The 27,382-nt window shown below is 44.2% G+C and overlaps 1 protein-coding gene across 3 annotated transcripts in view; it reads right to left on the bottom strand.

Annotated features, from left to right (window-relative positions):
* The window catches only part of ift122 (intraflagellar transport 122 homolog (Chlamydomonas)), a 163,510-nt gene that overhangs the window by 45,653 nt on the left and 90,475 nt on the right, over positions 1-27,382 (bottom strand). For all 3 annotated transcript variants that reach the window (XM_052017942.1, XM_052017940.1, XM_052017941.1), the window contains 5 exons: positions 18,577-18,630; positions 15,611-15,772; positions 8,036-8,202; positions 2,171-2,342; positions 1,039-1,141 (listed from right to left, as the gene is read on the bottom strand). In XM_052017942.1, the coding sequence (XP_051873902.1) occupies positions 1,039-1,141; positions 2,171-2,342; positions 8,036-8,202; positions 15,611-15,772; positions 18,577-18,630 (658 nt within the window). The remainder of the gene's footprint in view (positions 1-1,038; positions 1,142-2,170; positions 2,343-8,035; positions 8,203-15,610; positions 15,773-18,576; positions 18,631-27,382) is intronic.

Genomic DNA, 27,382 nt, shown 5'->3' with positions numbered 1-27,382 from the left:
CTCTCCACCCATCCCTACTACCTCCTCCTGCTCTTCACCTGTCCCTACCGCTATACTCCCATTCTCCACCTCTCCCCCACCCGTTTCCACTCTCCTGTTCTGTTCTGACAATATCCCTTTGTTCTTACTCTGGTATTGGCTAGTTTTTTTTTTCCTGAACTCTCCTTTCTGCTTCACCCTGTCGAAAATGAACACGAAATTAGTTAGCCACTCCATTGGTCAAAGTTTCTCAGAAAATCTGCAGGTTGTATCCTATGCATGGGCATATTTTTATCCCCATGGTCACCCTAGTTCTACCCCACCAGAGATATCCCCCTCCCCTATCCTGTTTCCAGCTTAACCAGATTTTGTCACCTTCCCAGTCCTGATGAAGGGTCTTCAACCTGAAATGTTAACTGTTTCTCTTCCCAAAGATATGGCCTGACCTGCTGCGCATTTTCAACATCTTCTGCTTTTATTTTAGAGTTCCAGCATTTGCAATGTTTTTTAAATTTTCACATGCCATTTGTTGTTCTTGTTCTTCATGGCAAGCAACACATTTTGGCAAGTAACATAGTTTGGCAAGTAGACTTTCTTAGAAATGTTGCTGAATGTGCACCCAAGCTGTGTTACATTGTTATACGTACAACGTAGGAGGAGGCCATTTGGCCTAATGGATTCATCTATTCCATTCCCCCCTCATTCCTTCAAATTATTCTCTCTCACATATGACCCATCAACTCCCATTTGATTGTTTTAGCTATTAACCGACACAAAGGGAAAATTTAACAGAGCCAATTAACCTACCAGTACACCTCTGGGAAGTGGGAGGAAATTGGAGCATCTGGAGGAAATGCACCCGGCACTTGGCACAGGCTGCATCCAAGCTCAGCAGTAAACCCAATTCCCTGGAGCTGTGAGGCAGTAGAATTTAATTGCTGCATCACTGTGCTGTCCCATGTTATTCATGAGAGTAACATAAATGAGTTCTTCCGTTATCTGATCATGGTGAGGCTCAGAGTGCGCACCAATTTCATCCCCGGCCAAAGCTGATCTCACCTTTTTGGGCTTCTTCAAACTGATCATTTTCTGCCAGCCACTGTGCATATGGCACGTACACAAGGTCTTTGAACTCCGGATGTTTTTCTACCAAAGTGAAGGCCTGCATAGAAGAAGTCCAGATCATGAGAAGCAGATCTTTCATTAGGCAATATACTCAGTGGCTCAACAATATACAGTGGAAAGCCACTCAGCAGTTTTCCATCCAGAACACCCCAGCTGAGTAATACAGACTACAGGATAAACAAATTCCCCCATTTAGTAGAAGAAATAAAACTGACATCTTTCGCCTTATCTCAACAGCCAAGTTCCTGAGCAGTTGAAAAGCAATACTCAAGAATGGAAAATTACCTTAGTTAGGGAGCACTGCACTGGGGAATTGTGCGGCCTTATAGTGCTTTGTAACTTGCTCAAAGATTTGCTATCACCTTTTACGAGATAAACAGAGTAAATCTTCCTGAACTCCTTTCACAATGTCACTGTATCCATGGTCAGAGCAATTCTTCTCTTAAATTTCTGAAACTCAAATGCCACCCTGTGGCATGTATGTGATATTTCAATTGTTTGACCAGTCAAAGTTGACGGATTCAGATAAACATCTTATTGGTATGAATTTGAAAGAACTGCCCACACTTTTACATAATTTGCATCTATCAAAATGAGAGGTTCCCCAATATTTTAGCATTTTGCATGGGTGGCACAGCGATGCAGGTAGTAGAGTTGCTGCCTCAGCTCCCATGACCAGGGTTTGATCCTGACCTCCAGTGCTATCTGTATGGAGTTTGCACGTTCTCCTTGGGGTGCTCCAGCTTCCTTCCGCATCCCAAAAACATGTGGGTTGATAAGTTAAATAAGTTGATAAGTGGTCTCTGTAAATTGCCCCTAATGTGTGGAACCTGAGGGAGTTGATGGGAATGTGGGGAGATAAAATGGGATTAGCGTAGGGATAATTGTAAATGGGTGCTTAATGGTTGGCATGGACTCAGCGAGCCAAAGGGCTTGTTTCCATTCTCTACGACTCCGTGACATCTTTCACTATAATACAAACTTAGACAGTGGTAAGAATTCTGTACACAGTGTTGGGAAATCTATTGTTGTTTATGTAATCATTCCTGCTGGCAAACTTTCTCACCTCCTCCCAGTGCCTAGTTTCCACGTGCAGCAGGACCTGAGCCTCCAAGTCCCCCATCTTCATATACGTCTCTGCAGCATATCCAGGATGCTGCAGCTTCTTTAAAAAATAAGCACACCTGGATAGGGGTTCCCGCTCAGCCTTGTCTAGTTTACGAGCTACATCAATTAACCTGCATAAGACAAACGGTTGTGTAAAACAGTGTTTTGCCATTAACTTAGAGAAGTACTTCCTTATAATTTGGTTACACCTGTGTATCTGTGCTGCATTGTGGCTTGGTGCATGTCACTTTGCTGATAGGTGGCTTGTTTGTGTGCCATCATGGTGTATTGTGGTTGGCTTATGAGGTTACCAAACAGGAGGATTAGGATTTATTGGGGAGGATATAGCACACTCTGCGAGCAATGAAAGGTTGACAAAATAGCAATGATGGTGAAAATATGCAATGTGAACCGGTGTGATGACTGTACATGTTTAAACAGTGGGCAACAGAACTAGCTGACTCAACAACATTGGAGTTCAATGAATTGGAGAGAAAACTAGGCAAGTTAGATTAAATGTTATTTATCTTTTTCTGAAACTGTATGATCATAACACAAAAGACTCAGAGAAAGCACTACAAACCAGCACAAAGACAACCCTAAAGGAATACTATTATACTGCAGCACATCTAGGTACTCATCAATTAGTATTTCCAAGAGCAGTATGTAGCAGTGAATCCTGATTAAGCACAACAGCACTACAAGTAAGATCATAGTAATATAATTGACATGTCAACAAACTGATTCATAGTGTGATAGCGTTCACAAATTGCTAGATTTGTGCAAACACACCAACAAAAGAGTAAATTAATGGATTAGAAGGAACCACTGAACAGGACACCAACCAATCAATAGGATTTAAGGAAAAGACCAAATTAGTGAAGACTAAAGTAACAGATTAAAAGAAGCTATATTTGAGGGAACAGGAAAGAACAAGGGAGTATAAAACACAAGCAGGAAGGAGAACACAATTGGGAAACATTCAGACTAAATTAGTAAAGGACTAACGTAACAGATTATATAAAACTATATTTGAGAGAACAAAACACAAGAACAGAATTTGGAAATATTTAAACGTGAGCAACGGAATTCAAAAGAAATACATTCAACTATAAAAGAACCAGCATAAAAAAAATGAAACACCATGGGGAACAAAGATAAAATTGAAAAAAAGAAAAAGGCATGCATGAAGTATGAAGGCACTAAAAGAATGGCACACAGAATCAAGACAAAGTTAGGGTAAAGGCCAAGAACAATTTAGAAGGCAATGGAAAACAAAGTAGCATAAAAAAAGGAAGTCTTTGCCCTCTGTGCGAAAAACTTGCCAGTCAGGTTCCTTTAAATCTTTCCCCTTCCACCTTAAACCTATGACCTCTAGTTTTAGACTCCCCTACCCTGGGAAAACGACTTGCCCCTCAATTTTATAAACCTCTGTGAGGTCATCCCTCGGCCTCTTTTCCTCTAGGGAAAACAGTCTCAGCCTATCCAATCTCTCCTTATAACGATAGCTTTCGTTCAGACAACATTCCTGTGAATCTCTTCTGCACCCTCTCTAGCTTAATCACATCCTTCCTATAGCATGGCACATAATACTTCAAGTGCAGCCTAACTTAAGATTTATACAACTGTAATAAGACATCCTATACTCAGTGCCTCAGCCAATGAAGGCAGGCATACCATACGCCTTCTTCACCACTCTGTCCAACCTGTGCCACCACTTTCAGGAAACCACGTACTTGTCCTCCAAGGTCTCACTGATGAACAACACTCCCCAGGGCTCTACCATTCACTGTACGTCCTGGTCTGGTTTAACTGCCCAAAATGTATCACTTCACATTTGTCTGAGTTAAATTCCATCAGCCAATCCTTTTCCCACTTTCCCAGTTAATCTAGATCCTGTTGCAACCTTAGACAACCTTCTTCACTGTCCATCACACCACCAATCTTGGTGTCATCTGGGAACTTACTTATCATGCCACCTACATTCCCTTCCAAATCATTAATATGCGAGACGAACAATTAACGATCCAGTACCAATCCCTGCTGCAAACTACTCGTTACAGGTCTTCAATCTGAAAAGCAACCCTCCACCACCATCAATTTTGTATCCAATTTGCTTTCTCACTCTGGATCCCATATATTCTAAAGGGACCTTGCCAAAAGCCTTGCTAAAGTCAATGTAGAAAACCACCATGGCCTTGTCAATCCTCTTAGCCACTTCTCAAAAAAAAACTTGATCAAATTTGTGAGACATGATCTCCCATAAACAAAGTCAAGCTGACTACCCCGAATCAGCCTTTGCGTGTCCAAATGCAAATAAATCTTGTCCCTCAGAATTCTCTCTAGTAACTTTCACACCATTGATGCAAGGCTCACCAGCCTATAGTTCCCTGGCTTGTCCTTGCAGCTTTTCTTAAATAAAGGCACAACATTAACCACCCTACAGGATTCTGGTACCTCACCGGTGGCTAACGAAGATACAAAACTCTCTGCCAGGGCCCCAGCAATCTCCTCCCTTGCTTCCCATGACGTTCTGGATTTATTCACCTTTATATGCTTGAAAACCACTGACACATCCTCCTTCAAAATATCGATATGATTCAGGATATCACTGTTCTCTTCCCCAAACTCACTAGCTTCCATGTCCTTTGCCACAGAAAATACAAATGATAAGTTTCATTTCAGACCTCATCCATCTCCCATGGCTCCACACATAGATTAACACACTGATCCAGTCTGTCCCAAGTTACCCTTTTGCTCTTAGAACATAGAACAATTACAGCACAATTCAGGCCCTTCGGCCCACAAAGCTGTGCCAAACATGTCCCTACCCTAGAAATTACTAGGCTTACCCATATCCCTCTATTTTACTCAGCTCCATATACCGATATGACAGTCTCTTGAAAGACCCTATCGTATCAGCCTCCACCACCATTTCCGGCAGCCCATTCCACACACTCACCACTCTCTGAGTAAAAAACTTACCCCTGACATCTCCTCTATATCTACTCCCCAGCACCTTAAACCTATGTCCTCTTGTGGCCACCAATTCAGCTCTGGGGAAAAGCCTCTGACTATCTACCTGATCAATACCTCTCATCATCTTATATACCTCTATCAGGTCCCCCCTCATCCTCCGTCTCTCCAAGGAGAAAAGGCTGAGTTCCCTCAACCTGCTTTCATAAGGCATGCTCCGCATCCCAGGCAGCATCCTTGTAAATCTCCTCTGCACCCTCTCTATGGCTTCCACATCTTTCCTGTAGTGAGGCAACCAGAACTGAGCATAGTACTCCAAGTGGGGTCTGACCAGGGACCTATATAGCTGCAACAATACCTCCCAGCTCCTAAATTCAATTCCACGATTGATGAAGGACAATACACCAATCTTAATATCCTTATAGAATGTTTCAGGATTCTCCTTCACCTTATCAGGCAGGGATATCTCGTGCCCCCTTTTTGCCCTCCTAATTTCCTTTTTTAAGTGTACTCCTACATACCTTATATACCTCAAGGGATTTGCTTGATCCAGCTGCCGGTACCTGATATATGCTTCCTAACTAGAGCCTCAATATCCCTCTTCAGCCAGTGCTCTCTAATCCTGCCAGCCTTGCCCCTCACTCTAACTAGAACATGTGAACTCTCCCTATCTCATTTTTAAAGCCTCGAACCTACCAGGCATCCCTTTACTGCTAACAGCTCCTCCCAATCAACCTTTGAAAGTTCCTATTTAATGCCATCAAAATTAATCTTGCCTCAATTTATACTTTAACTTGTTGGACCAGTCCTATCTTTTCCCATAACTATCTCGAAACAATTAGAATTATGGTCACTGGTCCCAAAGTGCTTCCCCACTAACAGATTAGCCACTTGCCCAGATCGAATGTAGCCCCTTACCTAGTTGGGTTATCTACGTATTTCTTCAGAAAAGTTTCCTGGACACACTTAAACTCTGCCCCATCTAATCCCTTAGCAGTATCTATTATGGAAGGCATAATCACCTTCTATTATAACACTATTATTCCTAAACCTTTCTGCGATTTCCCTACATATTTGCTCCTCCAATTCGCTCCTCCAATTCCTGCTGACTATTGTGGGGGGGGGGGGGGGGGGGGGGCATGGTGCAATGGTACAATTCTATCAAAGTGATCACACCTTTCGTATTTCTTAAGTTCTACCCATGTGGCCTCGCTGGATGTTCCCCCGGAATATCCTCTTTAAGTACTGCTGTGATGTTCTCCCTAATCAAAAACGCAACTCCACCTCCTTTCTTACCTCCACCTCCATCACGCCAGCAGCATCTGTACCCCGGAACATTTGAGCTGCCAGTCCTGCCCATCCACCCAGCTTGTTTCTGTTATGGCTATAAATATCACAAACCTATGTCCCAATACATGCCCCGAGTTCATCTGCCTTACTAGTCAGGCTTCTTGCATTAAAATAAATGCAGTTTAGCCTATCAAACCTTCCTGTCCTGCCCCTGCCTGACCTGCCTATTGGACTTGCTCGCTTTAACCTTGATATTTGCTTCATCTTTATCATCTGATACACTAATACTTTGGGTCCCACCCCACCCGCCTGCCAAATCACTCCAAAGAGTTGCAGCAATTCTCCCCGTCAGGATACTGGTCTCCCTCCAGTTCATGTCACCTCTGCCAGAAAGAGATCCTAATGGTCCAAGTAGCTGAATCCCTTCCGCTTGCATCAGCTCTTCAGATATGCGTTCATCTGCCCTATCTTCCTATTCCTACCCTCACTAGCACATAGCACAGGGAGTAATCTAGAGATTACAACATTAGGGGCCCTGATTTTTAACCTTCTGCCTAACTCCCTATATTTACTTTGCAGGACCTCATGCCTTTTTCTACCCATGTCGTTTGTACCAATGTGCACAATGATCTCAGGCTGCTCGCTCTCCCGCTCGAGAGTGACTGTAACCACTTGGAGACAGCCTTAACCCTGGCATCAGGCAGACAACATACCATCCTGGAGTCTCATTTAACAGTCACAAAATCTCCGTCTGTCCCCAACTATTGAGTCTCCTATCACTACAGCTCTCCTTGTCTCCACCCTCCCTTGCTGTGCATCAGGGGCAGTCGTGATTGCACAGACTTGGCTACTGCTCTCCTCTGAAAGGCCACCCTGCCTAACAGTAACAAAAACTATATACTTGTTACTGAGAAGAATGGCCTCGGGGAATCCTGCACTCCGTTCTGCCTTTCCTAATGGTCACCCAACTACCTGTTGCCCGTACCCGCAGGGTGATCACCTCACTAAAGCTCCTGTTTATGATGCTCTCAGCATCATGGATACTCCTCAGCTATTCTTAAAGCCTCCCTGGAAAAAGTGTAATATTCCCATTGACTTGTGGGAACAAGACCACCAAGATGTTAAGCCAGTCATTTTAGTAGCAGTCACTACACCAATATACAAAGCTAATATATTTCTAGGTCCAGTTTGTAATTCAAGGTTGATGATAGAAACTGGCCTGCAGATTGGCAAGGGAGACCCCACTACCCTTTTCCACTAAATAAAAAACATGAAAATGCATCTTTAAAGTTGAAAAATTAGGAAAAACATCAAAAAAGATGGTCAGGATTAACTGCAGAGTTTGAGAATATTTTAAAAAAGTGCTGCATAATGCCTGTAAAATGGCCAGAATGGCCAGCATTTTTTATGGAATATCAACTCAAAATGGGAAACGCTAATAAATGCATAACCATAAATCACGACAAAAAGGGGCGTCAAGAGAATAGATGGAATGTGTGCTTTTTTGTTCATTTTCTCAGGCATACAAATGGCAATTTGTTTCACATCACAGACTTACATATCAACCCAACCATGGTCCCCGATGATCTCGACTGCTTTCAGATGTTCTCCAGCAGAGAGATACATTTCTGCTGCTGCTTTTGGTTCATTGATATTTCTGGCCCAGTCTGCTTGTTTAGTAATTAACATCTTAGTGTCCTTGGGATCGCCTGAGCCAAGGAAATCCTGAGGATGTCATAATGAAATGCATTATTATTACTTCCTCTGGTTTTCATCCATAACATTACCAAACAAAATTCAACTTATATTCAGCATCTTATTAACTCAACCTGGTACATTTTGTTTCTTTTTCTACATAATTTTAATCAGGCTTTCTTTAACAAGTTTCTTACAAAGACCTGTTTTCTTTTAAACATTTGTCTGGTTATGAATAATATAGGCAAGGATAGTTATCCTGAAATAATGACTAAAGAAACAGTACACATTGCTGCCATGGTGCACTAGTGGTGGAGTAATATGTAAGCCAGGCTATTCTTATTTATGCATTTTTCAGGATGTGGGCGTCACTGGCAAACCCAACATTCACTTCCCGTCCCTAATTACCCTTGAGGAGATGTTGCCTTGAGCTACCACAGTCCCACTGAAGGTACTTCCATAATGCTGCTGGGCAGTAAGTTCAAGGATTTAGATGCAGGAAAATGAAAGGAAGTCAATATACTTTTTGATCAGGATGATGTGCAACTTAGAAAAGAATTCAAAGATGGTGTTCTCATGCACCTGCTGCCCTCGTCTTTCTTGCCTATATTGAGGGAGGCACAGTGGCACAGCAAGGGTGGCACAGTGACATGGTAGTTAGTACTGCTGTTGCACAGATCCTCTGACCTGGGTTGGATCCTGACCTTGGGAACTGTGTGAAGATTGTACATGCTCCCTACAACAATGCTACTCAAAGACATGCTGGTAAGTTAATTGGCGATACAAGTTACCTCTAGTCTAGGTGGGTGGCAGGAGAATTAGAGGAATTGATGGGCATGTGAAAGATAGAATAGTTTACAGTAAATAAGTGGGGGAGCAGGACTCATCTGAATGCTCTGAGAAGGCATTGACTCAATGGACTGAATGACCTCCTTCAATATTAAGAGAGAAATGAGGGGTTAAGTTTTTCCACATAGAGCAGATAGCTATCTGGTACCCAAGATGTTAGAAACAAATATAGTTAGAACGTTTAAAAGATATTTGTGCAGGTACTTAAGAAAGATGTTGAGGAATATGGGCCAACTGTAAGCAAATGGGATTAGTGTAGATAACATCATGGAGGTGTGCCAACAGGGCCCATTACCATACTGTACAATTTTATGATTCTAAATATGATAAAATATAATTTTGAGGTCACAGGTTTGGAAGGTGCTGTCAGAGTAGTCTAGACAAATAACTACAGTGCATTTTGTAGATAGGACACACTGAAGATATAGTTTGTCATTGGTGGAGGGAATGAATGTTTAGGACAGTCATTGGAACTTTGTCCTGGATGATGCCATGCCTTAAGTATTGCTGGAGGTATAATCATTGGGCAAGCAAAAGGTATGTCACTTGCATGTGGTAGGCCTCCGGGGTGTCAGGAAGTCAGTCACTCAATGCAGGATATCCAGGATTCTAACTTGCTCTTGTGGCTAGCCTAGTTGAGCTTCTGGTCAATGGCGATCCCCAGGATGTCAACCGTGCAGAACTTGGTAAGGCTTCTGAATGTCAAAGGTGGGTGGTTAGACTCTCTTGTTGGACATGAACTTTGCCTGGAACTTCTGTGTCATGAAATATTACCTGCCAATTATCACACATGCACGAACGTTGTCTTGTCCATTATTTCCCCTACGCTCAATGACTTCAATTTTATCGTATTCAGTCAAATGCTATCTTGATGTGATGGGCAGTCACTGTTTCTTCACTTCTGGAATTCAGCTCATTGGTCCACATCTGACCAAGGCTCTGATGAGGTCTGGAGCCAAATGATCCTGCAGTGGATCAAAACAGCAGGTTTGCTTCTGTAATGGTGGGCATTTCAGAAGGAAGCCAAGACAAGGTGTGATAGAATATTCTCCCCATGCTTAGGTGAATGCTGTAACATTGAAATAACAGTGATGATGCTCAACACAATCCAGGACAAAGTATGTAGCACTTCTAGCTGAACATGCCTTATCTTTGGCACTCACTTGCTGGGTCTAGACATCATTGAATGGAGGGCAGGCACAGTAGCGTAGCAGTTAGCGTAACGTTATTACAGCACCAGTGACTCAGGTTCAATTCCAGCCGCTGTATGTAAGGAGTTTGTATGTTCTCCCCGTGTCTGCATGGGTTTCCTCTGGGTGCTCCGGTTTCCTCCCACATTCCAAAGATGTACAGGTTAGGAAGTTGTGGGCATGCTATGTTGGTGCTGGAAGCATGGCGACACTTGCAGGCTGCCCCCAGAACATTCTATGCAAAAGATGCATTTCACTGTGTGTTTCGATGTACATGTGACTATTAAAGAAAACTTAAATGGCAAAGGAGACTTCACCTTCCATTAGCTCTTTAAATGTTCACCACGATTCCTGGCCAGATGTGGTAGGACTGCATATCTAAACTGTTGATTGTGGGACTGCTAAACTGTGTATTGTATGTTGTTTTTGTCGTTTAGCAAGCATGTAAGCTCTGTGCTACAGCTTCACTAGGTTAACACCCCCTTTTTATTGGCACCTGATATTACTCCCAGCATATGCTTCAGCAATCCTCAGTGAACCAGGGTTGGTCTGTGACTATGACTCTCAGGATGTTGCTTGACCACTCTGTGGGATAACTCCCATTTCACAAACTCCTCCCCCCCCACCCCCATATGTTCACAAGATTCACTTTGGAAGGGGCTGGAAGCAACTTTGCTGTGTCAAAATTCAGTGCCCAGGACAACGTTGGGTGGTTCATCTGGTTTTATCCTTCTTCTGTTGTAAAGTAACAGTTAGGGGCTGTTAAGTTGCCTTCACAGTGGATAACAGTAAACCAGTTGAGATTTTAGGACAATTCTGAAGCTTTCATCAACAATTTTCAAAATAAATTACACATTCTTGGTAGATAAAATTCCCTGAAATATCCTTGGCAGGTAAGACTAAGAAGAATCCCAAGTCATTCAATAAAGTATATTAGGAGAAAGAAGGTATCTAGGGAAAGAGTGGGTATCCATCGCTTGAAGCCAGGGGATGCAGGTGAGATCCTCACAAAGAATTATTCACAAAGGAGGAGGACGTGGAGGATAACGAATCCATATATGGATACACTGATAGTCTGCAGCATGTCAGTATTAAGACACTGGCGGTGTTAGATCTCCTGGAATGCATAAGAGTGAATAAATCACTAGGCTGGGTGAGATCTGTCCCAGAATGTTATGGTAAATAAGGGAGGAGATAGCTGGGGCCCTGACAGAGATCTCTGCATCGTCTTTAGCCACAGGCAAAGTACCACAAGACTGAAGATTATCTTATATTGTTCCTTTATTTAAGGATAGCAACAAGAGGTAACTATAGACCAGTGAGTCTAATATCAGAGGTAGGGAAATTAATGGAGAAAGTTCTAAGGGAAAGGATTTATGTACATTTGGAAAGGCAGGGATTGATTAGGGACAGTCAGCATGGCTTTGTGCAGAGGAAATCCTGCCTCACTGAATTGATTTGAGCTTTTTGAGGTAAAAAAGACTGAACAAGGCAGGGTAGTGGACTTTGTCTATATGGACTTTAGTAAGGCATTTGACAAGGTCCTGCATGGTAGGCTCATGGGATCCGAGGCAAGCTGGCTAATTGGATCCAACAGAGGAGACACAACAGAGACTGCAGATGCTGGAAATCTGAAGCAATGAACACAAAACGCTGGAAGAACTCAGCAGCTCAGGCAGCATCTATGGAGGGAAATGAACAGTCGACATTTCGGGCCGAGACCCTTCATTAAGACTAGAAAGGAAGAGAGCAGAAGCCAGAATAAAAGGGGAGGGGGAGGGGGAGGAGCACGAGCTGGCAGGTGGGGGGAGGGGGAAGAGAGGGAGGTGTTAAAGGGAATGATGCAAGAAGCTGGGAGGTGATAGGTGGAAGAGGCAAAGGGCTGAAGAAGGAGAAATCTGATTGGAGAGGACAAGTAGGCCATGGAGTAAAAGGAAGGTGGTGGCCAGGTTGTGAGGGCAGGGGAGGGAAAGAGAAAGGGTGAAGGGGCCACAGGAACAAGGGAAAACAAGGTGGTGGGGGAGAAGGGGAAAGGAAAACAGAGAGGAGTGGTTACAGGAAGTTAGAGAAATCAATGTTGATGCCATCAGGTTGGAGACTACCAAGACAGAAAATGAGGTGTTGCTCCTCCAACCTGCATCTGGCCTCAACGTGGCAGTAGAGGAGGCCATGGACAGACATGTCAGTGTGGGAATGAAGAGTGGAATTAAAATGGCTGCCCACTGGAGATTCTGGCGGTTGCGGTGGATGGAGCAAAGGTGCTCAATGAAGCAGTCCCCCAATCTACATTGGGTCTCACGGATGTAGAAGAAGCTGCACCAGGAGCACCGGATGCAGTAAATGACCTTGATGGATTCACATGCGAAGCACTGCCTCATTGGATCCAAAATTGGCTTGGTGATAAGAGGCAGAGTGTAGTGGTGAAGGATGGTTCTCTCATTGGAAGTCTGTGACCAGTGGTGTACCCACAGGGATTGGTGATGGGATCTTTGTTGTTTGTGATATATGTCAATGACGTGGATGTGAATGTAGGAGGTATGATTAGCAAGTTTGCAGATGACACGAAAATTGGTGGCATTGTGGATAGTGAGGAAAGTTGTCTAAGGCTAGAGATCAGGTGGAAAGTTGAGCAGAGTGTTGGAAGATGGAATTAAATATCAACAAGCGCAAGGTGACACATTCTGAGAAGTTAAATAGGGGTAGCCATATAAGTAAATGGTAGGGCACAAGGGAATATTGATGGAGATAGTCCGAGGGGTCCAAGTTGAAAGTTCCCTGAAAGTGGGAACATAGGGGTCAAAGGTGGTATGCTTGCCTTCAAAGGTTGGGCCATAGAATGCAAGAATTGGGACATTAGCTTGCAACTTTACAAAACACTGGTTAGGCCACACTCAGAGCATTGTGTGCAGTTCTGGTTTCCACACTAAAGGATGTGATTGCATTGGAAAGAGTACAGAGGAGATCCACCGAGATGTTGCCTGGATTGGAGGACTTTAGTCAAAGGAAGAGAGATTAGATAAACTGGGCTGGAACGAAGGAGGCTGAGGAGCGATCTGATAAAGGCATATAAAATTATGAGAGGCATAGGTAGGGTATGTAATCAAAGTCTTTTTCCCCACAGTAGATATCAAAAACAGGAGGGTATTGGTTTTAGGTGCGAAGGAGTTCTAAAAGAGATCTGAGGCACAAGTTTATTTTTTGAAACGGGAAGTGGCTGATATCTGGAATGCACAGCCAGAGGAGGTAATGGAATCAGATACAATTACATTGTTTATGAGGCATTTAGGCAGACACTTAAATAGACAAGGCTTAGAAGGATACTGACCTCATGAGAGAAAATGAGATTAGTGTAGAAAAATTTTGCATTGTGGGCTGAAGGACCCATTTCTGTGCTGTGTAAACTCTATGACACCATGACAACTTGTACACTGGGATATGAGCTTAAAGACCTCTAGGTTACTAACACAGAGTCAGATTACTGGTGATCACATCCTTATTCTCAAACAGAATGCAAAGCGTGTAAAATTTATTCAGTAGTGACTACCTCATGTGATGACAAGTCCTAAATACCTGAGAAAAACAAGGCAACATGCCTTAATGACTCCCACCCAGTGGCTCTGACATCCAGCATCATGAAGTGCTTCGAGATGCTGGTCATGGCATGCATCAACTCCAGCCTTCCGAACAACCTCGACCCACTGCAATTTGCCTACCGCCAAAACAGGTCTATGGAGGATGCCATCTCCCTGGCCCTACACTCATCTCTGGAGCATTTGGGCAGTAAAGACACCCACATTAGACTATTGTTTATTGACTACAGCTCTGCCTTCAATACTATAATTCTAAGCAAACTCATCACCAAACTATGAGACCTGGGATTCAACACCTCCCTTTTTAACTGGATCCTTGACTTCCTCACCAACAGACCGCAATCAGTGAGGACAGGCAGCAACACCTCCGCCACGATTATTCTCAACATTGGTGCCCCATGAGGCTGCATCCTCAGCCCCCTACTCTACTCCCTATATACTCATGACTGTGTGGCCAGATTCTGCTCTAACTCCATCTATAAGTTTCCAGATGATACCACCATAGTGAACCGTACATCAAATAATGATAAATCATAGTACAGGAAGGAGATAGAGAACTTAGTCACATGGTGTCATGACAACAACCTTTCCCTCAATGTCAGCATAACAAAAGAGCTGGCTATTGAGTTTAGAAAGTGAGGCGGTGCATATGCTCCTGTCTACATCAACGGTGCTGAGGTTGACAGGGTCGAGAGCTTCAAGTTCCTAGGAGCGAACATCACCAATAGCCTGCCCTGGTCCAACCACATAGACGCCATGGCCAAGAAAGCTCACCAGCACCTCTACTTCCTCAGGAGGCTAAAGAAATTTGGCCCTCACCAATTTTTATCGACACACCATAGAAAGCATCCTATCCGGTACAATAACTGCTCTGCCCATGACCGCAAGAAGCTGCAGAGAGTTGTGGACACAGCTCAGCACATCACAGAAACCAACCTCCCATCCATGGCCTCTGTCTATACTTCTCACTGCCTCAGTAAAGCAGCCAGCATAATCAAAGACGCCTCCCATCCTGGACATTCTCTCTTCTTTCCACTCCCATTGGGCAGAAGGTACAAAAGTCTGAAAGCATGTACCACCAGGCTCAAGGACAGCCTCTATCCCACTGATATAGGGCTATTGAACGGTGCCCTAGTATGATGAGATGGACTCTTGACCTCATAATCCACTTCATTATGTATGACCTTGCACCTTACTGTCTACCTGCACTTCCTCTGTAGTTGGTACACTTCATTCTGCATTCTGTTATTGTTTTATCTTGTACTACCTCAATGCACTGTGTAATGAATTGATCTGTATGAACGGTATGCAAGATACGTTTTTCACTGTACCTCAGTACAAGTGACAATAATAAAGCAATTCCAATTTTCCTTCCCTTCTTCTCAGATGTGACCATGTCTCTGCACAGCACCCCTACATAATAGCAACACAACTGGACATGTTCCAGCCTTACCTTGCACCATCACTTTGCACTCTGCTATTCCATAACTCAAGATTTTCATCATAAGTCAGCTAAGTCCACTTTCACCCTTCCCCCCTCTCAATCACCCAGACTAGCAAAGCCTATGATACAACTCCTCAGGAGTTTTCCACTGGACTTATTATCTCTGCAGTCACTTAAAAAGGAGAGGCAGTGTAGGTGATTTAAAAACTTTTCAGGTGCAGAAAAGATTCATAAAAGGGGACAGGGGTAATTGCAAAGTTCAAGATAACAATCTGCTCCAGCTGATTTATACATACTAGTTCATATTAAAACCTAGTAAGCAGAGATGAAAGTTAACTCTGGATTTATTATTTACAGCACAGTACCTTGGCATAGTCAAACATCCGAAGATCTGTGTACATGTTTAGGGCTCGACTATTATTTCCCGTTTTCTTGTATAACTTGGCAGCCTCGTGAAACTTGGCCTGGTAGGCATGCACATCTGCTAAAAACAGCTCATTATCATTCTCACCATGCTTTTTACGCTCCTGAGGGGAAAGAAAAATTCCATGGAATAACAAACTCAAATGCAGATTACACAGTAAATTTGACTCTCAGTCAACTACACTGAAAGGCAACAGTATAAAACATGTTTTCTGTCTATCTTTGAATTCAATCGTGGTACCAGCTGGTCTTGTAAACCATTCCTATGCCTTTCATGTTCTGAAAAGTGCCACTCATTCACTAAATATCTTCACAAAGGACATCATATGAAGTATAAGAATGCATGCATCTTAACGGACAAACTGGAAGTAATGGCATCTCATGTCTTCACCGAAATTTAATCTTTCTTAAAGTGAACTGAGAAAAGGCTTGGCAAAATTAAGCCAAATACTAGCTGGTCTGCAGTTTTATTTTATAGTCAATTAATGTAACACAGTGAAAATTAAAATAAGACTCAGCTCAATTAGTATACTTTTGAACAATAATACAAAATAATGAATCACTTAACACCTGTAGGTTTTTGATTTAAAATAATTCCTGTTCTCAGGAATTTGAGCTTCTAGCAACCACATTGCCTTAATTTATTTAAAAAAACAAGTGACTGCCCAAAATTAGGAGTTTTCTTCTCAAAATTTTAGCATTTCACCTGCCTCCTCCTGAATTCTCCTACTACATGTCCTTCTTGGAGAATACAGATGAAAAGTATTCATTTAGGACATCAGCTATGAGCTCTGGCTCCTTGCTCAGATTGCCATTTGGGTCTCTTTTGAGCCAGAATCTTTCTCTAGTTACCCTTTTGCACAATACATTTCTTGCCCCCTCTTTGCTCTTGTACCTAAGAATATTAAGCATGCCACGGCACAGTAGCGTAGCGGTTAGCGCGATGCTATTACAGTGCCAGTGATCGGGATTCGATTCCCATCGCTGTCTATAAGGAGTTTGTACGTTCTCCCGTGTCTGCGTGAGTTTCCTCCGGGTGCTCCAGTTTCCTCCCACATTCTAAAGACGTACGGGTAGGTTAATATGGGGGTTTAAAATGGGTGGCGCAGACTTGTTGGGCTGGAAGGGCCTGTTACCACGTTGTAAATAAAATTTTAAAATTTTAATTTTAAAACACACAAAATCTTAAAGACAGTGCAGCGCACAATGAGAACATATGGCTCATTAATATCCAACTATGTCTCCTTCACTGGGCAGCAAACCTACTCAAAGAAAATTCACCTGCACAAATTTTAGAAATTCCTCTTCTCTGGTTTAAGACAATTACTGTCCCATTCAAGAATAGTTAAAGTCTCCCATTACCAATGTATCATTTGCAGCTTTGTAATTCACTGCAAATCTCCTTTTGTAAAATCAGTGGTGCAAAGCAGCATTAATAAAGTCTCCACTGTTTACCTTCAATAAAAAAAAATCACATCTTGATGTCTCCAGAATATTTTCATCTGCACTATTACATTTCAGTCAACCAAAACTGCAACCCCTCTTCCTACATTTCTGTCCCTTTCACCAGAATAACTTACCAGAAACATTAAGCATCTTTTCTTAATCATGTCTAGTTGTTTTTCCACCTGGCTCAATGTGCCCGTGCTCACCAGTCTTGTCAGCAGCATGTCTACATTCCGACTGTAACAAATGATCTTGCATTTTCTATGATCCTACCTGTCTGTATTGATCCTAATTCTCCCTCCCCAAGGGTTCCTTGCATCTATTTCTTAGTGCCCAACCACTGGCCTAATTAGTTTACACTATCCTTCACAGAGGAAATTAGCCATCCTGAACAGGAAGCTCTTGCCAAGAACTGATCGATATTCACCGGGAATCTGAAGTCATCCCTCCCGGAGATCTCTAGCTGACTCTCATATCGAGGAAGTAAAGGGTTAAGAAACTGTGACTATATATATAACCGATGGAAAAATAACTTGCAAGCAAGAGCAGGCAAGCTACTGACTCAGGGTTAGGTGATAATTGCTGTGTCCGGAACCTTGGTGGCAGGCCAACATACTAGACAATAAGGGTGGTGGGTGTAATAAACAGACTGGAGGAAGCTTGTTTTAAACAATGCGGGTGATACCTCTCTTTGAATCTCGAGTGTAAATCAATTATATTGGACAATGGGTGCGATGTCTGTCTTTGGATCTCTGAGGCCTGACTGAAACTCGTGGAGCCAAATTCATTAAGTGTACGTGACAATATCTGTATAAATCACTGTCTGCTCCTTTGGACTGCGGAGACCTCAGGAAGCCACTCTCAAAGAGTGCTGAAGAGACCCCTCCCTGGCAGTATACTGCTAATAAACCTGTTTTAACTGAATCAACCTGGTGGCACTGTGTTACTTTGCAGCAGACAGAAGTGGGAATTTAAATCGGGACGACAATATCACCCAAGATCCTGGAGCATGACAGAATATTTAGATATTTCAAAATATGATAAGGAGCATTACAATCTCCAGACATCTTGTTAAGTCTATAAGTGCAGGATTCACCATGAAATATTGAAAGTGAACTGTAGCTATTCATCTGGAAAGTGCCTGGGACTTAACAGAGCCCCATGGGTTCTTTTGACGGCTGCTGATTTCATATTGTATTCATATTCCATGCTAAATTCAATGGAAAAGGGGGGAGATTACAATGTCCTTAAAATCTTGATCCACTCTGTTCCTGATCTGACTGGACCATTATTTTGGTTACGGTTCAACCTTAAGAATGGTGGATCATCCTACAGTTATAGCCTCAGTTTGAATTACAATCTGGGACAACAGCTTGGCACCCACGTTTGTATTAACAGATACAGTACAATATATTCCAACAAAATTGAGACAATGAAATAATTTGAAAGATGACACCCTTACTTCTATGCTGTTAATTAGTTCTAGATAGCGGAGGTCTCGCACTCGAACAAAAGCCTGCCAATAAATTAAAACATTAAATTAAAAGATGGACACAATTCCACTTTACTTATTTACAAAATCCAGACAGTTTCTCCAGCACAATATTAATTGTTGCACTGTCATTTGTACCATCGTTAGTACAATATATCTTAAGAAACAGAAAAATCATGCCATTGAGTGCCCTGTTCCTGTTGCAATTCATTAAGGCTACCTTTTACCTCGGTGCCTGGCACAAACCTCTTATTCCTTGATTCCATTAATATCCAAACTGATATCTGATCGGGAAATCACATTCCAAATTGCTAGATCATCCTGGCCGCTTGTATTGCAAATAAACATAAGATTTCCCTCCATCACCACCCCCCACACCCCAAGTCCTTTCCATTTAACATAGAACATTACAGCACAGTACAGGCCTTTCAGCCCAAAATGTTGTGCCGACATTTTATCCTGCTCTACGATCTATCTAACCCTTCCCTCCCACATAGCCCCCTATTTTTCTATCATTCATGTGTCGCCCTGGGAAAAAGTCTCTGACTGTCCACTTGATCTATGCCTCTTATCATCTTGTACACCTCTATCAAGTCACCCCTCATCCTGCTTCTCTCCAAAGAGGAAAGCCCTAGCTCGCTCAACCTATCCTCATAAGACATGCTCTTCATTCCAGGCAGCATCCTGGTAAATCTTCTCTGCACCCTCTCTAAAGCTTCCACATCCTTTCTATAATGAGGTGACCAGAACTGAACACAATACTCCAAGTCTGGTCTTGACCAGAGTTCTACAGAGCTGCAACATCACCTCGTGGCTCTTGAACTCAGTACCCCGACTAATGAAGGCCAACACTCGATACGCCAACCCTATCAACCTGCGTGGCAGCCTTGAAGGATCTATGGACGTGGACCCCAAGATCCCTCTGTTCGTCTACGCTGCTAAGAGTCCTGCCATTAACCTTGTATTCTGCTTTCGAATTCGATCTCCCGAAGTGGATCACTTCACATTTATCCAGGTTGAACTCCATCTGCCACTTCTCAGCCCAGCTCTGCATTCTACCAATATCCTGTTGTAATCTACAGCATGTTGTAATGTACAGCAGATAGTGTTGTAACCTTCTACACTATCCACACCACCACCAACCTTTGTATCATCAGCAAACTTACTAACCTACCCTTCCACATCCTCATCCAAGTCACTTATAAAAATCACAAAGAGCAGTGGTCCCAGAATAGATCCCTGCGGAACACCACTGGTCACCGACCTCCAGGCAGAATATGCTCCATCTACCACCACCTTCTGTCTTCTATGGGCGAGCCAATTCTGAATCTGCACAGCCAAGTTTCCCTGGATCCCATGCCTCCTGACTTTCTGAATGAACCTTCCATGAGGAACCTTATCAAATGTCTTACTAAAATTCATGTACACCACATCCACTGCTCCACCTTCATCAATGTGCTTTGTCACATCCTCAAAGAATTCAATCAGGCTCATGAGGCACGACCTGCCTCTCACAAAGCCATGCTGTCCCTAATCTGCCTATGCTTCTCTAAATGCCCATAAATCCTGTCTCGAAGAATCTTCTCCAGTAATTTGCCCGCCACTGAAGTAAAGCTCACTGGTCTGTAATTCCCAGGGTTATCCCTACTTCCTTTCTTAAACAAAGGAGCAACATTTGCCACCCTCCAATCACCTGGAACTACTCCTGTAGCCAGTGAGGACGCAAAGATCATCGGCGAAGGCACAGCAATCTCTTGCCTAGTGTCCCATAATAACCTTGTCCGTCCCTGTCCTGCCCTGGCGACTTATCTACCCTAATGTTTTTCAATAGTTCCAGCACATCCTCTTTCCTCACATTGACATGCCCTAGCATATCAGTCTGTCGTTCGCCATCCTCACAAACATCAAGGTCTCTCTCTCTGGTGAAATCCGAAGCAAAGTACTCATTAAGGACCTCCCCTACCTCTTCCGACTCCAGGCACATGTTTCCTCTTTTATCCCTGATTGGTCCTACCCTCACTCTGGTCATCCTCTTATTCTTCACATACATGTAGAACGCCTTGGGGTTTTCCTTGATCCTACTCGCCAAGGACTTCTCATGCCCCCTTCTAGCTCTCCTAAGTCCATTCTTAAGCTCCCTCCTGGCTACCTTGTAACTCTCCAGAGCCCTGTCTGATCCATGCTTTCTAAGCTTCTTTCTTCCTCTTGACAAGATATTCTATATCTCATGTCAACCACAGTTCCTTCACTCTACCATCCTTACCCTGCCTCAATGGGACAAACTTATCCAGAGCCCCATGCAAATATTCCTTAAACAACCTCCACATTTCCGCTGTGCACTTCCCCAAGAACATCTGTTCCCAATTTACGCTCCCAAGTTCCTGCCTAATAGCATCAAAATTCACCCTCCCCCAGTTAAATACTTTCCCACATTGTCTGCTCCCATCCCTCTCCAAGGCTATGGTAAAGGTCAGGGAGTTATAGTCACTATCTCCAAAATGCTCTCCCACCAAGAGATCTGAAACCTGATCAGGGTCATTGCCGAGTACAAGGTCCAGTACAGCCTCTCCTCTAGTCGGCCTGTCCACATACTGTGTCAGGAATCCTTCCTGAACACACCAAACAAACTCCATCCCATCTATCCCCTTTATACTAAGGAGGTGCCAATCAATATTAGGGAAGTTGAAATCACCCATGACAACAACCCTGTTATTTTTGCACCTCTCCAAATTCTGCCTGCTGATCTGCCCCTCAGCATCTCTGCTACTATGGGGGGGGGGTGGTAGTCTGTAAAATACTCCCAGTAGATTGATCGCTCCCTTTCTGTTTCTGACTTCCACCCACACTGACTCAGTGGATGATTCCTCCAGGACATCCTCCCTTTCTACAGCTGTGACACTGTCCCTGATCAGCAAAGCCGCTCCCCCACCTCTTTGATCTCTGCCTTTCCCTCAATGTCAACAAAACTGAAGAGCTGATCATTGACTTCAGGAAAGGGGGTGGTGTACATGCACCTGTCTACGTCAATGGTGCTGAGGTCGAGAGGGTTGACAGCTTCAAGTTCCTGGGAGTGAACATCACCAACAGCCTGTCCTGGTCAAATCACGTAGATGCTACGGCCAAGAAAGCTCACCAGCGCCTCTACTTCCTCAGGAGGCTAAAGAAATTTGGTTTGTCTCCTTTGACTCTCACCAACTTTTACCGATGCACCATAGAAAGCATCCTATCTGGATGTATCACGGCTTGATATGGCAACTGCTCTGCCCAAGACTGCAAGAAGCAGCAGAGAGTTGTGGACACAGCCCAGTGCATCACAGACACCCAGCCTCCCCTCCTTGGACTCTGTCTTTACCTCTCGTTGTCTTGGTGTAGCAGCCAGCATAATCAAAGACCCCACCCGCTCGGGACATTCTCTCTTCTCTCCTCTTCCATCGGGTAGAAGATACAGGAGCTCGAGGGCACATACCACCAGACTTAAGGACAGCTTCTACCCCACTGTGATAAGACTAACAATGAGATAGACTATGACTTCACAATCTACCTTGTTGTGAACTTGCACCTTATTGCACTGCACTTTCTCTGTAGCTGTGACACTTTACTCTGTACTGTTATCGTTTTCACCTGTACCACTTCAATGCACTCTGTACTAACTCAATGTAACTGCATTGTGTAATGAATTGACCTGTACGATCGGTTTGTAAGACAAGCTTTTCACTGTACCTCGGTACAAGTGACAACAATAAACCAATACCAATACTCTGTCCCTTTTGAAACATCTAAATCCCAGAATATTCAGCAGCCATTCCTGCCCTTGTGACAGCCAAGTCTCTGTAATGGCCACCACATCATATTTCCATGTACTTACCCACGCTCTAAGTTCATCAGCCTTGTTCCTGATACGTCTCGCATTAAAGTAGACACACTTCAGCCCATCCAACTGACTGCAATTTTGCTCTTTCAACTGCCTATCCTTCCTCACAGTCTTTCTACACTCTGCATCTACTTGTACAGTTAATGAACCAAGCTCTGACCTTTCACTCTGGTTCCCATCCCCCTGCCAAACTAGTTTAAATCCTCCCCAACAGTTCTACCAAACCTGTCCGCAAGAATATTGTTCCCCCTCCAGTTCAAGTGTAACCCGTCCCTTTTGTACAGGTCATACCTTCCCCAGAAGAGATCCCAATGATCAACAAATCTGAAACCCTGCCCCCTGCACCAATTTCTCAGCCACACATTTATCTGCCAAATTATCCTATTTTTACCCTCACTGGCACATGGCAGAGGCAGCAATCCAGAGATTACCACCCTTGAGGTCCTGCTTTTCAGCTTCCTACCTAACTCCCTATATTCCCTCTTCAGGCCCTCATCTCTTTTCCTACCTATGTCATTGGCAACCAATATGTACCACGACCTCTGGCTGTTCGTCTGGTCAGGGAGAGTGAGGAGGTGATAGAGAGGAGTTATAGGCAGGTGGTCACACCGGGACCATCAGAATCAGGCAATTGGGTCACAGTCAGGAGGGAGAAGGGGAAGAGTCAGGTACTAGAGAGTACCCCTGTGGCTGTACCCCTTGACAATAAGTACTCCTGTTTGAGTACTGTTGGGGGAAGACAGCCTACCTGGGGGAAGTAACAGTGGCAGTGTCTCTGGCACAGAGCCCGGCCCTGTGGCTCAGATGGGTAGGGAAGGAGTGAGGAGGGCACTAGTGATAGGGGACTCTATAGTTAGGTGGGCAGACAAGCGATTCTGTGGATGCAGGAAAGAAACTTGGAAGGTAGTTTGCCTCCCAGGTGCCAGAGTCTGGGATGTTTCGGATCACGTCCAAGATATCCTGAAGGGGGAGGGAGAACAGCCAGAGGTCGTGGTACATATTGGTACCAACGACATAGGTAGGGAAAGGAATGAGGTCCTGAAAAGAGACTATAGAGAATTAGGAAGGAAGTTGAGAAGCAGGACCTCAAAGGTAGTAATTTCCGGATTACTGCCTGTGCTAAGCGACAGTGGGTATAGGAACAGAATGAGGAGGAGGTTAAATGCATGGTTGAGGGATTGGAGTAAGGAGCAAGGATTCAGTTTTCTGGATCATTGGGGCCTCTTTTGGGGCAGGTATGACCTGTTCAAAGAGGACAGGTTGCACTTGAATCCCAGGGGAACCAACATACTGGCGAGGAGGTTTGCTAAGGCTACTAGGGAGGGTTTAAACTAGAATTGTTGGGAGGTGGGATCCGTACTGGAGAGACTGGGGAAGAGGTGTTTGGCTCTCAAATAGAGGAAGCTAGGAGTAAGTACCATAGGCAGGTGATAGAGAAGGGAAGTGTTCAGACAGGCTTGAGATGTGTCTATTTTAACGCAAGGAGTATTGTGAACAAGGCAGATGAGCTTAGAGCTTGGATTGATACTTGGAGCTATGATGTGGTGGCCATTACGGACACTTGGATGGCTCCGGGGCTGGAATGATTGATTCAAGTGCCGGGTTTTCGATGTTTCAGGAAGGACAGGGGGGAGGCAAAAGAGGTGGGGGAGTGGCACTGTTGATCAGAGATAGTGTCACAGCTGCAGAAAAGGTGGACGTTGTGGAGGGATTGTCGACGGAGTCTCTGTGGGTGGAGGTTAGGAACAGGAAGGGGTCGATAACTTTACTGGGTGTTTTTTATAGGCCGCCCAATAGTGACAGGGTTATTGAGGAGCAGATATGGAAGCAGATCCTAGAAAGGTGCGAGAATAACAGAGTTGTTGTGATGGGGGATTTCAATTTCCCAAACATCGATTGGCATCTCCAGACAGTGAGTGGTTTAGATGGGGTGGAGTTTGTTAGGTTCTTGGCACAGTATGTAGATAGACCTACAAGAGGAGAGGTTGTGCTTGATTTGATATTGGGAAATGAACCTGGTCAGGTGTCAGATCTCTCAGTGGGTGGCACGGTAGCGTAGCGGTTAGCGCGACGCTATGACAGCGCCAGTGATTGGGGTTCAATTCCCGTCGCTGTCTGTAAGGAGTTTGTACGTTCTCCCGTGTCTGCGTGGGTTTCCTCCGGGTGCTCCGGTTTCCTCCAACATTGCAAAGGCGTACGGGTAGGTTAACTGGGATTAAAATGGGCGGCGCGGACTCGTTGGGCCGAAAGGGCCTGTTACCACGCTGTAAATAAAATTTAATTTAATTTAATTTTGGTGATAGTGATCATAATTCTATCTCCTTTACGTTAGCACTGGACAGAGATAGGAACAGACAGACTAGAAAGGCGTTTACTTGGAGTAAAGGGAATTATGAGGCTCTCAGGCAGGAAATTGGAAGATTAAATTGGAACAGATGTTCTCTGGGAAAAGTACAGAAAATATGTGGCAAATATTCAGGGGGTATTTGTGTGGAGTTCTGCTTAAACATGTTCCGATGAGACAGGGGACTCACGAGAGGATACAGGAACCGTGGTGTACGAAGACTATAATAAATCTAGTCAAAAGGAAAAGAAAAGCATACAAAAGGTACAGAGAGCTAGTTAATGTTAGAGATCTGGAAGAGTACAAGGCTAAGAGGAAGGAACTTAGAGATTAGGAGAGCCAGAAGGGGACATGAGAAGACCTTGGCGGGCAGGATTAAGGAAAACCCCAAGGCGTTCTACAAGTAAGTGAAGAGTAAAAAGATGAGATGCGAAAGGATAGGGCCTATAAAGTGCAGCAGTGGGAAAGTCTGTATGGATCTGGAAGAAATAACGGAGGTACTTAATGAATACTTTACGTCAGTATTCACTAAGGAAAAGGATCTAGGGGATTGTAGTGGGGACATGTAGCGGCCTGAAAAGCTTGAGCATGTAGATATTAGAAAAGAGGTGGTGCTGAAACTTTTGGAAAGCATTAAGTTAGATAAGTCGTCGGGACCGGATGGGATGTACCCCAGGTTGCTGTGGGAGGCGAGGGAGCAGATTGCGGATCCTCTGACAATGATCTTTGCATCGTTGATGGAGATGGGAGAGGTTCCGGAAGATTGGAGGGTTGCGGATGTTGTTCCCTTATTCAATAAGGGGACTAGGGATAGCCCAGGGAATTATAGACTGGTGAGTCTTACCTCAGTGGTTGGTAAGCTGATGGAGAAGATCCTGAGAGGCAGGATTTATGAACATTTGGAGAGGTATAATATGATTAGGAATAGTCAGCATGGCTTTGTCAAGGGCAGGTCCTGCCTTACGAGCCTGATTGAATTTTGAGGATGTGACTAAACACATTGATGAAGGGAGAGCAGATGTGGATTTCAGCAAAGCATTTGATAAGGTACCCCATGCAAGGCTTATTGAGAAAGTAAGAAAGCATGGGATCCAAGGGGACATTGCAGTGTGGGTCCAGAACTGGCTGGCCCACAGAAGGCAAAGAGTGGTTGTTGAAGAGTTGTATTCTGAGTGGAGGTTGGTGACCAGTGGTGTACCTCAGGGGTCTGTACTGGGACCCTTACTATTTGTGATTTTTATAAACAACCTGGATGAGGAAGTGGAGGAGTGGGTTAGTAAGTTTGCGGATGACACGAAGGTTGGGGGTGTTGTGGATAGTTTGGAGGGCTGTCAGAGGTTACAGAGGGACATAGATAGGATGCAGAGTTGGGCTGAGAAGTGGCAGATGCAGTTCAACCCAGATAAGTGTGAACTGGTTCATTTTGGTTGGTCAAATATGTTGGCAGAATATAGTATTAATGGTAGGACTCTTGGCAGTGTGGAGGATCAGAGGGATCTTGGGGTCCAAATCCATAGGACGCTCAAAGCGGTTGCGCAGGTTGACTCTGTGGTTAAGAAGGCATATGGTGTATTGTCCTTCGTCAATCGGGGAATTGAATTTAGGAGTCGAGAGGTATTGTTGCAGCTATATAGGTCCCTGGTCAGACCCCACTTGGGGTATTGTGCTCAGTTCTGGTTGCCTCACTACAGGAAAGATGTGGAAGCCATAGAGAGGGTGCAGAGGAGATTTACAAGGATGCTGCCTAGAATGCGGAGCATGCCTTATGAAAGCAGGCTGAGGGAAATCGGCCTTTCCTCCTTGGAGAGACGGAGGATGAGAGGGGACCTGATGGAGGTGTATAAAATGATGAGAGGTATTGATCGGGTAGACAGTCAGAGGCTTTTCCCCAGAGCTGAAATGGTGGCCACAAGAGGACATAGGTTTAAGGTGCTGGGGAGTAGATATAGAGGAGATGTCAGGGGTAAGTTTTTTACTCAGACAGTGGTGAGTGCGTGGAATGGGCTGCCTGAAACGGTGGTGGAGGCAGATACGATAGGGTCTTTCAAGAGACTGTTAGATAGGTACATGGAGCTGAATAAAATAGAGGGCTATGGGTAAGCCTAGTAATTTCTAGGGTAGGGACATGTTCGGCACAGCTTTGTGGGCTGAAGGGCCTGAATTGTGCTGTAGTTTTTCTATGTTTCTATGTTCACCCTCCCCCTTCAAAATGCTGCGGACCCGATCCTTCTGCACTATCTTCCTATTCTCTGTCCTTCTCCTGTCAGTCACCCAGCTACCTGCCTCCCTGCAGCTCTCATCTATGTACTCCTCGGTATCCCGTAGGAGCCGAAGGTCATCCAGCTGCAGCTCCAGTTCCTAACACGGTCTGTAAGGAGCTGCAGCTGGATGTACCTCGTGCAGATGTAGTTATCAGGGAGACTGGATGTCTCCCAGAACTCCCACATCTCACAAGCTGAACACATCACTGATGCTGGAGCCATTCTCAGTACTCTGCACTACAGGGAACCCAAGGGAGGGAGGGAGGAAGAAAGACCCGATTTCCTCCAGCATTCTGTGTG

This window comes from Pristis pectinata, chromosome 6, assembly GCF_009764475.1.
Source record: "Pristis pectinata isolate sPriPec2 chromosome 6, sPriPec2.1.pri, whole genome shotgun sequence".
NCBI classification, from domain to species: Eukaryota; Metazoa; Chordata; class Chondrichthyes; order Rhinopristiformes; family Pristidae; genus Pristis; species Pristis pectinata.
Note: the sequence above shows the minus strand (reverse complement) of the source record. Positions and strands in the feature narration are given on the sequence as shown.